Source organism: Aspergillus pseudonomiae (genome assembly GCF_009193645.1).
Source record: "Aspergillus pseudonomiae strain CBS 119388 unplaced genomic scaffold BDV37scaffold_15, whole genome shotgun sequence".
In the NCBI taxonomy this organism is placed as follows: Eukaryota; Fungi; Ascomycota; class Eurotiomycetes; order Eurotiales; family Aspergillaceae; genus Aspergillus; species Aspergillus pseudonomiae.
The window spans coordinates 417,889-431,119 of NW_022476007.1; the positions used below are offsets into that span (position 1 = coordinate 417,889).

Sequence of the window (13,231 nt, forward strand, 5' to 3'; positions counted from 1 at the left end):
ATCAATACACATCTGAAATGCAGATTTGCATTCTAGATCTCGATGTTGGACAAAGAATCAAGACTCAAACGTTGGCCCTCTCCCTGTCGACGCCGAAGCAATACTGTTAGTTGGGCCGCCACGGACGTCGAATCGCTGTTCATATGAGAAATAAAGTATCGCTTCCATGTTTGTGCACCTTCCTACGGGTACACTATAACCAAGCCAGCTTTTTGTTCTCTTTCATGCTCCTCCTTCAGTTTCCTAATCTTCCAAAATTTATAGAATAGTGCCACTGATAATGAGCAGAACGCTGTCGTTGCCGTTGCAATTACCGTTAGAAGAGCCATAATGGACCAATTCCCATTTTTGGCTGTGTAGATATTGATAAGCGTAGTGAGAAGTCCGGCTACTGCATTGAGGGCAGTCGGGCTTGTAGATCTTAGTCAATGCCCTATTTTTCGATCACTTCCGTAGGAAACTTACATAAATAAACGGTTAATAAGCCAGAAATAATTTTGTTTCCATCTGAAGAAGAGGTATGTCATCGTGAGGGCCCCAATGACGAGCAAGCTGCATGATATACCAATCAATGGTGGGTTCTGAATAGTGCTTAGGACGGCTTTTTTAGTTCGATTTGTATCAAGTTCTTGCTTCACCGTGTGAGAACTTTGAAGAGTGGTAAAAGTCCCGGGCACCACAAGATAGCCAGCCAATAAAATCCAACTAGCAAAGCCTGAGAGGAAGTTATATATCCAATGGATACAGTCAAGCTCCAGAAGCATGTGTACATATTCAGTTTCCACGGTCAGATTTGTATCTTTGCGACGAATCCCAGATTTCTCATCGCCTACACTCTGCTGTACCACCTCTGCGCAGGAGCCTTCCGACCTGAGTGTATCACTGCCCATAATGTACGACCACGTAGAGACAAAGTGGGAATGAGTAATAGACAGATACTACTCACGATAGGAACAAGTCGTTTGTCTTTTATTTACCTCAAAAGCATCTCTGCATCTGATAAAAGTCGTAATAAACTGATTGTCATTTATAATACTTACAGCTGGCTGACAGTAATCTCCCACGTAGAAAGGTGTAATACAGTAATTACAAAACCGAATAGACACCTTCATCCCTGTTACCGTCATGAAATACACATCCCTGTCCAAGAGCATAACTCGCCAGCTGTACCAGACTTTCTAGTTGAAAGTGTCCCACTGATGTCGTTCCTCTTTCCTTTCCTTTCCCTTCCTTTCCTTTTGTTTCTTTCTGCAAGAGTAGCTATTGGTTTTTGTTCCTGTTCGCTATCTACCAGAGGCCTCCACTGCCCGTGACAATGTCTGGCAAACGCAAGACTCTTCTTCCGAAAACACTCCATCTTATTCATGAGCAAGGCTTACAGGTCTCTCCAACAAAAGGTATTAGTTCCTTCACTGAGAAACCAGGGACTCACTTAGCCGCATCTTCGAACACTACTCCACAAAAGTCTCCAGGAAAGCTGCTTGAGCGGGATACCGAACTACAGAAATGTACTTGCAAGATAGATAAGTATTACACAATCGACCAAGCTGGACTAGGGGTGTTAGCCCTCAAAGATGCTCATCATTTGCCATTCTGCGTGATTAAGAAATACCCAAGAAGCAGCAAGAAGCATATTCGAAATCTGAAGCCAGCGCGACATAAGAATCTGATATGTCTTTTCGAATATGCTGAAGCGCAAAGCGAAATACATCTCGTTTATGAATATGAACATATCCCTATCTCCTTAGGCTGCCTTGCAGGAAGCGTACAATTTAGCGAAGTCGCAATCGCTACTGTCAGCAGAGAGGTCTTAGAGGGTCTACAGTACATACATTCAGAATTGCGGATGTCTCATGGAGCAATAAACCCGAGCAATATTCTACTGACATGGAAAGGTGAAGTTAAGATCGGTAAGTCGACTTTCCTATAGGAAAGGAAGACCAATACAGCTAACTTGTCAGCTAATATTGGCGACAGTATGCTCAACGGCAGGACGTTGAGGGACAGAGACCTCGATCTCAAGGCCGTTGGTTCTATGGTCATTGGCCTCAATGACCGCGCCCTGCTAGTAGGGTCTGAGACGCCAGATACTATGACCACTGGATCCAACCTATCAGTATCTGCTAAAGAGTTCATCGACAATACAAAATGTAAATCTGTAGGAGAACTATTGAAGGTAAAAGGCTCTGGATAAGGTTAAAAAGAATGTTCACAATCTGATCCCTGGTACAGGATGACTTTTTGCAGCTGGCTACGCCTGAAGGAGCCTGGAATCTCAAGCCATACTACCTGGAAGCACTGCCATTTGGGTTCCGAGTTGGCTGTCGCGTCCATGACTGAGTAATTTATACACAGATACAAATAATGTGACATATATTTTTCTCTCCCAATTTATAGTTTAGATAGCTCCCATTCAGCTACTTGACGAGTCTAATGTTGCCAGCGGTTCCATTACAATGTTGTACGAGCTTAAATAGGTCTTCTGCATGGCCATAGGCAATAAGTGGTATATCTGAAATAGGCATTATATCCACACTAGGTAGCGCATGTGTATAAGGTAGTGAGAATGTCGAATTATATCCCATTGGTAAATTTTCATCACATGGAATGGCCAAAGATGATCGTTTGTTTCATCTATCCGATGACAATGAGAGTTAACTGAAGATACTAGACTGGTATGAACAAGCGCGATGTGTGCTTGCACTACAGAGTGTGTTTGCACTACGCGGTGTGTTTGCACTGCACAGTGTGTTTGCACTACCTAGTGTGTTTGCACTACGCGGTGTGTTTGCACTGCACAGTGTGTTTGCACTGCACAGTGTGTTTGCACTATGCGGTGTGTTTGCACTACAGAGTGTGTTTGCACTACACAGTGTGTTTGCACTACACAGTGTACTTGCACTACGCAGTGTATTTGCACTACACAGTGTGTTTGCACTACCTAGTATGTTTGCACTACGCAGTGTATTTGCACTACACAGTGTAATTGCACTGTAGTGTGTTTGCAAGCAATTGTACATTCACAGATTATCTGGTCATTGTACGGTTCAAGACCTGTACGTGGCTTACTACTTCTCTAACTACTATATTATTGAATTGTCGTCTGAAATTACTTTCAGAGCGACTAGGGTCTTCGCTGTCTGGATCCGACCATAATGTATCATTAAATTAAGGGACCTTTGGGCCATGGACAGATAGTGTTAAATATAAGAATGCACTGTACAACAGTAGCGTTCACCTGAACTGTGATCTATACCTTCGTGTTCCGGTGCGATTATAGAGTGAACAACAAAGCAACAATGGAGGTTGGCGGACTAGGTCAGCGAGCAGACCAAATTACTCAACGGAGGCTGCGTAGCTATCGTGGATGTGCACTGGTGGAATTACGTCATCTAATGTTCGAGGGTGAGGAGGTCCTCGGGTCTAGGCCACTGGATCCCAGGAATGTAGACAGGCTGGCCAAAATCTACGAACTTGAGGGTTGCCAGCAACTTGAACCTGAACATCGAGTGGCCGCACTTATCAAAGAAGATATTCTTTGTCAGACAATCGAGCAGTGCAATATCATACCAAATGCGTTATTTGATTATGCCAACCCGCCGACATTATCGTTCAACCAGAATGTGAGACTCCTTTGTCTCTACGGAAAACATCGCTTGAAGGCAGCCGAAATACACGCAGTAGCATCGTGGCTAGTTGACCTTTACCTCGACGGTGAGTATGATTCCCAAGTTGTCTGGCATATAATAACTACTGTTATATCACTCATGCTGATCAAATGATAGATATACCTGCTGAAGCGATCATCCAGCTAAGGGAAGAATCTACCAATGCCAAGAACTTCAAGGAGGGTGATTGTTTTCGTATATACCGGCACTATAAACTCGCCCAACACTATGCTCAGGAAAGGAAATGGTGGGCAAGGTTCCAGACGGATGAACGGCGGAAGCATATTAGACGGCTTGAACAGACTCCCATACTTATCAATGGATTTGACCTGTTGCTACCATACATTGGGCTTTGGGACCATTTAAGTGCTTCACAAGTGAGGCAAGTACTTGGCCTTCGTTGTCATGAGGTATGCTACTCTGGACCGTATCCACCATCAGAGCTGTTTTTTATGTCATATTATACTAATATGAATAATAGCTGGTATCACACTATCTAAAGGAAATCTATCGCCAATGGTCGGACTTCTTCGGCATGGAAAAGGGGGGCATGGTAGATGCAGAGTCAGTGAGACTGATCGAAGGGCGTATGCCTAAATACTCTCTGGATGATCAATCTTTCATCTCAGAAGTAATGAGGTCGGGACAACTGTTCCCTCGGCTTCCAGAGCCCGAGGATCGTCAGTGTCTTCTCCAAAAGATACTGCAAACGCCAGGCAGGATTTTGTCACTTCATACGTTAAGTCAGGATATACGGTTCCTCGAATCACCAGCGAAAGCCTTCCGCCACCTCATTCCACTAAGAAAGAAAGACACGGTGAACCAAGCGCTGTTAAGGCATTTCAGAGTCGGTGATATCGGGAATAATACGGAGATACAAATCTCAGAATATGAATTCAGCCCAGCCCCTGCACCGGTTAATCTGTCATTCATCGGTATCATCCAACTATGGCTGTTCGCTCTGAGGCACTTTACTCGACCGCCAAAAGTAAACGGCCAGCAGCAAACTGAAGCTTGGTATCTTCATGGCCAGTCATTGGGTGAGATGGCTGTCTTAGCAACTCGATTAGGATTCTCGTCCAATAGAATCCGTGAACTTCAGAGTACCGACGAAAGCAGATTGGGCCCCGAGAAGCTTTTTCGAAGTCTTTGTATTAATATGTTTTATTTAGTTAATGACTCTAAAGTACAGAATATGGCACGCCATTTCAACGCCGGCATGCGCAGTCTCTCCCGGAACAAGGAAGGTCCACGGAGTCCACCTGCATTTACAACTGAACGTTATGAGGATATGTCCCGACGACGCTATAATTCTCCCACACTGGATGAATACCTAAGAGATAGAGCACACTTGTTTGTCGGAAATATATACAGCGCAGATCAATCTCCTTCACAATACCCAACGTCGTTCGCCGTCACGAGGGAGATTATTTTTGCTTTTTTCGGGAAGGAACCATTGTATAGTATATTTTCCCAGAGACAGTCTTCATCACCCAGTGAAGATCCAGAGCTGGCACGAGAGGGGCGGATTCCTGCTCCAATGGAATCAGAAAGCGTAGCTCCTGATAATGTTGTGGTGGGCTTAGAACAAAATAATCAAACTCTGGGTGCAAATGGCGACGCAGATGAATATGGACGTCCGGTCACTCTAGGATCTCCTGATGACTACCAATACGAGCCTGTTGAGCTTCTACCTCACCCACCCGGAACTCCTGATCGTTCTCTTATGGATGTCATTACGGATGATGTGCCTCTTGCTACTGGGTTTGAAGAGCATGATTCCAAAGCTCCACTCGCAATAAAGGCTGAGATATCAGTACATCGCAAGGCAGTTGACATTCTTCAGATGTGGTATGGTGCAGATGATGGTAGGTTGATTATTTTGTTTCTGTTTGAAACGCGCAGCTATTACAAGTTCCTCGTCAGTGGTGGTTGGGAATTGCGCTCTACCTTACAGGATCTTTCCAGAGAGCATTATTTCCTCGTTTGCAATGAGTTCGGTATTGTCCAGGTTGAGGTGAACGTAGTATATGACACTGCATTGCAGCACCGGCTGATACTAGTCGGAAAGATTGACAGTCCATTACATGGGGTGGAGGACCAAGAAGGAAGAATATCGGCAGAAAAGCTGCGGGAGTATATTTCATGCTACGATGCCAAAACCGGAAAAAGGAAGGCAGACCTTTCAGATACTCGCACAGCAAAACGGCATCTCGGTTCCTAAAATTCGAAGCTTGTCTAGAGGAGTTGATCTGGCTACAGCAAACTGATGCTATGCTATGTGCGCTTCTTAACTATAATTCTATTATTGGACTGTATCTTCAACGAAGCACTACGGGCTATATAACATGACATTTCTAAGGACAAAATGTCCGTAGATAGGGTTGAAGGAACTGGTATTGCTATTAAAATGCGACTTATGAAACACGCTGTTGAGGGGTGTTGCTTCGACGTTCGGTTGTGGTGACAATATATTCTAAGGACATTTCGTATTTGATCTTGCGGTATTTATGTGATATTCTACCGCCGAGCTATTGTACATAGGAGATTGATTGGTCGAAGGCACCAAGATCCAGCATTAAGCCTCATAAATGGATGCTTAGGAGGCTCGTTAGTCTTATTCTCGGTGTGCAAAGAATATCAGCTTGCAAGTAACTTACCTGAAGAAGTTGTTCGATAGTGACGCCACGTGGCGCAGCCGTAAAATCATGCGCTAGTAAGCCCACAGTTCCTCGACCACCAGAGGTTCCTTGCAGGCCCAGTAGCTTTCGTCCAATATTCAATGTCGCACTTATATCCATGGCCTCTCCTCCATGAATTAAACCTCGGATCATGCTTTCGCCAATCCTGCCTACCTATGATAAGCCTAAACCTTTCATTTTGCCAAACATGACCATGCCTACCTATCCTCACATCACCATTATCATCAATATAGATATTCTGCTCGCTAATGGCTCCATGGCTGATACCAAGTGTATTATGGATGTAGTGAAGCCCGTGAAGAATCTAATGACACCTGATCAGCCACTTATGGCGCTCTGAGAGGTGATCTACATACCTGACAGCAAATCGTAGCCACTTCGACTTCTCCGAGCTCGAAGGTGGGTCGCAATTCTTGTATCCCCTTGAGTGAGACCCCATCCCACCTCTCGTAAATAAACAGAAGGGATTCGTGACACACAAAAGCCTCTTTGAGATTGGCGAGGTACCTGTGGCATGTTGGACGTAGACGATCGAGTTTGATATCACGGTCATGGATCTTGACCTTGAGGACGAAAGACACAGGCCTATTTTCTATAAGCTCAATGGCGGTGATACCGCTATCTGTGGGATCGAGGCCAATGAAGAGACGATCCATCGTGAATGGACTACCGTATTTGACGAAAGTCGTGTCTCGTTGATCACCTCCTTCGGCTGCAGTGCAGCTTGTCCCTCGGTTATAGGGAGGGGGGTTCATCTGGATCGGTGAACCCAAGCCCTTAGTTGTGCCCATGTCGATAGACTGAGACAAGCCAATACTATATTCTTTGTTTCTCTCTGTCGGAAAGTAATCAATTGACTTGCTTGATGGTGGATTTGTGACCCTTTTACGGATATATATTGGAAGCGTTTAATATTAAGGTTGATAAGGTATTACATATATGTCTGTCAACCAGTTCTCGAGCAGGCTTTGGTGTCGCAGCTGGACCTGTTCAATATCGTTCTCGGCGCCGCGGTTCTACTGAAATCGTATGACTCGTAGTATGTGACCTGGTTATAATACTATAAGCTACGTATGTTTGGAAATTTAACGTACGTTGAGTGTGGGTTTCGTAAAACGAACTGGCGGGAACTTTACCGTGGATGAACGGTTTTTATCCCTGTCTTAGCTTTTCTAGGTGGGGGAGGGAATTAGTCGTTCCTCGAGCAACGCCTTTATTTTCTTTTCTTTTCTTTTTTTGGCTACATCCTGGTGGTATGACCAGATAATTTCCAGGTAATGGACAAAGGCAACTTTACAATAATTCCTAGTGTTGCGTGCAATACTGGGAAATTCCTTTGGTATAGATTGTAATCCACTTATCTTCATGTGCCTTGTCACTGATTCGTTGGTTAAATAACACTGGCTAGATTGTAAGGACCATGTAAGATGTTACAGCAGCTAGTTTGCATAGGAATAAGGGGACAGGGAGGACAGAGTTGCTGAGAGGAGGGCGACCGAACCATCCGAAAATTACCATACCAAGCATATTTTGCAAGGGCCTGTTTTTATCTCGCCCCTGAAAGTATCGCAGATCCTGTAATACACAACGTAATACACCCGCGAAAATTTGTCCTATTCATGTAAAAGTGGTAATACAGTCTTGTCTCGTTATGTTAGTTTTGCCTGCGTTACAGCGTGCTTGACCGTCCGGTGTTCGCAAGTTAGTACAAGTGGGTATTACATCTTGAATGGCTAGTGCCGTCACAGCTTGTTATCATTACATGTTATCGTTACTGTTATACGAACCTTGTATTCCCATCCCCACCCATACCACATAATACGTTGAACGCGTATCTTCGTTGAAATACGCAAATTAGGCAGCTCCTCATCAAGAGTCTTTAATGGGATACAAGAAGTCACATGTGAATGCCGATCGAATTGTAAGATACTGTATTACAGAATTTTTTTTTAAAACACCAAATTTATCCTGTTCTGTACTCCACTGGTTTTATCCGGGGGTTGTACTTGAATAACGGACATACACGGTAAAGGCTTATGCGTTAACCCATACAACCACGGACGCTTTTCGGCTCGATCCATTGTTGAACTAGAAAATAATCATTCACAAGAACTCGTCCTTGTGTGATGTTGGAAGGTTAGAAGCATAGGGACTACAGTAGTTATGGAGTACGTACTCTCGAAGAGTGCAGAGTGAGGCTACAAGCCTACCACTAGTTACTTGACAGGCTAGTGCTGTGCGAGGCCTGGTACCTGCATCACCATGACCATAGATCTATAAACTACACTCAAATGTAGTGTTGGAAAGCAATACTATGATATCTCTATTGAAATCAGGCGCCGGAAGCTGGATAGTGTTGATAAGCTACACAAGCAATACTATGTTGTGGCTACCGGAGTACAAGACGCGTGTGCTTTGTGCAACACGAAAACATAGGTATAGCCAACCTTGCGGCAACCAGACTCTGTTAAGCTTCCCAATAGTGAGTACTGGGTAGAAGATACTAGATTGAAAGGAACGGATATATTATTTTATGTAGAGGATATTGAGATGAAAAATCATCGCCTGTAGCCATGAAGCAACCCGAACAAGGCGAAGGGGATGAAGAATAAAAGCAATGGAGCGCAGAAAGAATAGAAAAATGAAAAGAAAATGAAAGCATTTGGTCCCAATCTTCGCCTTTTGAGTGGATTTTGAGAATATAGCCTATCCAGCTTTTCGTTAGGACAGGAGCTTTTCACGCAAAACTTTCCTTGATCTCATAGCATCCATCGATTTTCCGATTTATCGTCAGTTCACTTAAAATACCAGAGCATCGGATATTGGTTAAGCTGTCAAGTATCATTTTTGTATCGGCCAGAGTAAGATTAAGAATATTGCCTTCTCGGTTTTCGCGAAAAAGCCAGATGTCTTCAAGATGGAGGAACTTGATCGTTCTTGCATGAGCATAGATGAACCTCTCCAGATGCGAAACTGACATCCAATAGCATCCTATTTCGAACCGTTCCAGTTGAGGCAGAGGGCACTGCTCAAAGAAATTTAAGATAGCTGGGCTATCGTGAAGTTGCAACTCTTTGACATCGGAAAATGCTTCGCTAATAATATCAGTGACTAACCGAGACTGGCAGAGGACCCGTGGGTAGAATCCTGATATTATCAAAGTATGAATAGCAACACGGTATCTCTTGGCTGCGGCAATTGCTGTTGCCATTACCTCTACATGACGTGGGAATGAGAGTTGACCGTCCAGTAGCATGCGTTCGGCACACCAGTCGAAGGGAGGCTTAATATAAGATGAGAAACAAAGCTGGATCGTATCAAGACCTGTAAATAAGGGAAGTGACGTGCACAAACTAGTGAGATCGCGATTGCTTTGAATTATCTCCTGTTGATCTTTGGCCAAGGAACTGAAGTAGGAATATATGGTAGAGTAGGACACTTCCCCACCTTCGAACGCCCAGCAAGAATCTCTTCGGTCACGAGCATATTCGGTAGGGGTGTAAAGATATGTGCAAAATGTTTCCCAGTTCTGCGCGACTGTAACAAGTAAAGTCAATAGTACTTCTTGGATCAGATCATCAGGACCTTCGTACGAGGATCAATACGCTCTGAAATCTCGTAACGGATTGCTTTCACATATGGTGCAATAGAACAGTGCGATGCCTCTACCAGGCAGTTCAATCCTGACGTGGAGCATGATATTCGAAGTGTTCGGAAAATGAATGGGACGCATAGTTGACGAAAGACTCTGTTGACCGTCGAAAGAGGCTTTAAAGATGTAGTTGAGCTAAGTAATCGTATGATCATTTCGAGCAGCTCAACCGGTAGACAATGCAAGCTGGTGCGATCTTTGCTGCTACTTTCCATATTGTTCTACTATAAGAAACAGAATTGCTTCTCCTTGGCCTTGGCCTTTTGTCGTGTAGTTCGTGTTGTATATATTTTTACGAGCGAGAACTGGGATTATATGCGAACGATAGAGACCGTTTACAGAACATAAAGTGGTTGACAAAAGCCCTATGCATACGGTATTGTTAGAATACGGTACAGAACCTGTACGGCTATAAGCACACTGCATTAAAATATCATTATGTAAGAGCACGACACAGTCATGACAGGCTTAGGTAATCCGTACCCTAACCTAGTACAGCAGCAGGCAAAACTTTCGACTCATACTGTCCAGCTACTCCTTTGACGAGTGCACTTGGTATTTGTATTCTTTTCAATGGCCTGTCATATACGCTGTTATGGACGATGTCCAGGTATACGTGCTATATTATAGTGAGATATAAAATAGTACTAAATGAAGAGCTATAAGCTGACTATTTATGGAAAACAAAGTGCTAGAATCTAGAAGGAGAGTATGAAGTTGGTTATCAATGAGTGACTGGGAGGGTTCGAAAGATGTCAGCGCGAAGCTAGAATATCTGAAACGAAAGCACAATAAAACAAGAGCTGGAATGATATAATGAAAGGAACATTGGGAAGCATATCCCACGTAACTAGATATAGAGTGAGCCAAAGCGTATCATATATCTAGGTAGTCCCAAAAAGAAAGGCAGAGAGGTCTCTCCCTGGGATAGTGTTGTGAAACCTGCAAATGTTGAATTGCAAGCACAGGCCGTGAGTAGATTTAGTAAACCCTTCTGGCAGTGACCCAGCTGCCAGTCCAGTTGTCCCAGACTCGTTCTCTATGAACTGCTCGCCGACGGCGACGCGGCTCAGGCGTATATTCCGATACCTCGGACTGCCTACCGTCATACCCATTGTAACGTCTCCAGCGTGATGAAGAGTCATAGGAGGACTGGTGGTTTCTATTCAGGGACATTTCAAGCTGCTCCTCCAGCCAGCGAATCTTGGCGTCGCGGGAATCTTCTATTTCCACTGACTTGTGTGGAACGCGGTTTGGCGAAGGTCTAGCGGTTCCACGTTCTGATGTAGGCCTGCGCGGTTCGGGAGCTGGTTCAACGAATCGGACCTCGCTAGTGCGTGATCGACCGTGATTGGAAGGAGGTCGGGTGCTGGCTGGGCGTATGGTGGAAGCCTGCACAGACTCACGGTATTCGGGCTGAACCTCTTCTACTGAGTTCAGTTCTTCGCTGTCCTGATCATATTCTTCATCCCCTAGCTCTATGACCTGCTTTTCTTTCGCCCGTGTTGGCATACGATCCAGAAGGTGCTCATATGGTAGTCTCTCAGCCTTCCGATAACGAATTTCTTGTCGCAAGGCCTTATGATAGATGATTCGGGCGACATTAAGGTAAGATCCTTTAGTAATTCGCCGGATGAATGCTCTGTCCTCCAGAGTGACTGCACCATCGACCCACAGAACCAGAATCCTGGTATGAGGGTAAGTTGCGTAGGGCTCAGGTACGAGCAGGTCTAGTGGCTCTATTCCCTCTTCGTCATCATCATCAACTTTCCATCCGACACCTACAATACCACGGACCTGATCACGCGTATATGCCCATGCCTCCTCGATCCTGCCTTTTTCGTTTCGATACTGTATCTTCTGTTTACCCCGGCAGCTCACAGACGACGGATCACCGGACAGTGCTCCTGATGACAGAATGCGGGGAACACTTTCTGGGTCGTACACTTCGTAGCTTCCTGCACGAATCCGGTACGTTTTACTAGATCCTTGCCCGTACTGCACAAATGTCTGTGTGCCCACACCCCTCTTCCACCAGTAAAGGACCTCACCAGCAGACAGAGACTGGTTGTACCTTGCCTCTCTTTCCAACTCCTTGAGGGTGCTCACGTTGTCTGGAATATCTGTCTCACTTCCTGTGTAGTCCGGAAGACTGCCCGAGAACAGCGAGTCATTGTCTTGAGGCTCGGGTTTGGGGGCAACTTCTGGCATGCTATCATGCTTGAAAGCGTCAGGATTGATGTTCCACTCTTCAGGAAGGTGGTGCTCTTGGTTAAATTTCGCAAACTTTGAATGAGTTTCCTGCACAACATACAGTGCAGCTTCTTCGTTGCGTTCGAGCTTAGCCTTCTCCAAAGCAGTCTTGAAATCAGCATAAAGCTTTTCATAAGCATCGCCCGGGATTGTGCCCTTGTCCCTCTCAGCACCATGTTCATCGTTCGCCTTTTGAATCTTCTGATTCACTTCAGCGAAAAATACGGTTGCAGCACTCATGTCAGGCTCGCCGCGTAAGAAACTAGCCTTTAGCTCTTCGTGAATTTGCTTCGAAGTGGCTTCCCGAATGATGTCAATCACCCATGGATTTTCTGCTTCAAGCGGAGAGCCCTGTCGTTTCCGGCTCACTGACGCAGTACCCACAGGGGCTTGCACAGTACCAGCTGATGCAACACCACCTGCATTTCCCACTTCAGCAGACTGATCGTTAGAGGTGGTATTAATGTTTAATTCGGTACCAGGAACTTCGTGCGCCATTGCTCGAGTTAGAAGTGGCTCAGTGTATGTAAAGAGAAGTAGTTTGCTCCGATGTAGTAATTGAACTTGCTTTGGAAGGGGGATAATCGGAAGGATATGGACCTATATATACCTCGTGCATCGTAGAGACTTTACCCGGCATCCTTAGAGACATGCCATGTAGCGTGTAACGGTAAAGCATTACGCTCAAGATCTGTCCCATTACATGCGCGAATACAAACCGTTGAACAAGCTTGCCTGTAATACTAAGGACACAATACTATCGTCAAGAGGGCTTTCGCGTAATTCCACTAATATATTGCTTTCTTTTGTTTCAATTACATCTCTGTCTTGGAATTTTATAACTGCTTGTTACTGGAAAGAAATGTTATGGTAATACGTTGGGGATTCGAAGCAATGCGCCATTGAAAACCCTGTGTGTGGAGGCGTGAGATTTTTGTTGAGCCATACTCATGACC

At 44.8% G+C, this 13,231-nt stretch overlaps 6 protein-coding genes across 6 annotated transcripts; 2 read left to right on the plus strand and 4 right to left on the minus strand.

Annotated features, from left to right (window-relative positions):
- Nucleotides 1–258: 258 nt before the first annotated feature.
- BDV37DRAFT_269788 (uncharacterized protein) lies at nucleotides 259–890 on the minus strand (the record flags this gene model as incomplete). Its single annotated transcript, XM_032084432.1, has 2 exons — nucleotides 259–352; nucleotides 466–890. 2 exons carry the CDS (start codon nucleotides 888–890, stop codon nucleotides 259–261), a joined length of 519 nt encoding a protein of 172 aa, XP_031944075.1.
- A 425-nt stretch (nucleotides 891–1,315) lies between these two features.
- Nucleotides 1,316–2,194, plus strand: BDV37DRAFT_269789 (uncharacterized protein; the record flags this gene model as incomplete). The annotated part of the gene is made up of 2 exons (XM_032084433.1): nucleotides 1,316–1,910; nucleotides 2,073–2,194. The coding sequence occupies 2 exons, from the start codon at nucleotides 1,316–1,318 to the stop codon at nucleotides 2,192–2,194; spliced, it is 717 nt and encodes a 238-aa protein (XP_031944076.1).
- A 1,105-nt stretch (nucleotides 2,195–3,299) lies between these two features.
- BDV37DRAFT_269790 (DUF3723 domain-containing protein) lies at nucleotides 3,300–5,689 on the plus strand (the record flags this gene model as incomplete). The annotated part of the gene is made up of 4 exons (XM_032084434.1): nucleotides 3,300–3,714; nucleotides 3,786–4,078; nucleotides 4,150–5,536; nucleotides 5,595–5,689. The coding sequence occupies 4 exons, from the start codon at nucleotides 3,300–3,302 to the stop codon at nucleotides 5,687–5,689; spliced, it is 2,190 nt and encodes a 729-aa protein (XP_031944077.1).
- Nucleotides 5,690–6,615: 926 nt separating this feature from the next.
- On the minus strand, nucleotides 6,616–7,249 carry BDV37DRAFT_291870 (uncharacterized protein; the record flags this gene model as incomplete). The annotated part of the gene is made up of 2 exons (XM_032089051.1): nucleotides 6,727–7,249; nucleotides 6,616–6,630 (listed from the first exon to the last, which is right to left on the minus strand). The coding sequence occupies exons 1-2, from the start codon at nucleotides 7,159–7,161 to the stop codon at nucleotides 6,616–6,618; spliced, it is 450 nt and encodes a 149-aa protein (XP_031944078.1). The 5' UTR covers nucleotides 7,162–7,249.
- Nucleotides 7,250–8,998: 1,749 nt separating this feature from the next.
- BDV37DRAFT_242495 (uncharacterized protein) lies at nucleotides 8,999–10,074 on the minus strand. The gene is made up of 2 exons (XM_032081331.1): nucleotides 9,964–10,074; nucleotides 8,999–9,907 (listed from the first exon to the last, which is right to left on the minus strand). Exon 2 carries the CDS (start codon nucleotides 9,624–9,626, stop codon nucleotides 9,108–9,110), a length of 519 nt encoding a protein of 172 aa, XP_031944079.1. The 5' UTR covers nucleotides 9,627–9,907; nucleotides 9,964–10,074; the 3' UTR covers nucleotides 8,999–9,107.
- A 929-nt stretch (nucleotides 10,075–11,003) lies between these two features.
- Nucleotides 11,004–12,773, minus strand: BDV37DRAFT_291874 (uncharacterized protein; the record flags this gene model as incomplete). Its single annotated transcript, XM_032089052.1, has 1 exon — nucleotides 11,004–12,773. One exon carries the CDS (start codon nucleotides 12,771–12,773, stop codon nucleotides 11,004–11,006), a length of 1,770 nt encoding a protein of 589 aa, XP_031944080.1.
- Nucleotides 12,774–13,231: the final 458 nt, after the last annotated feature.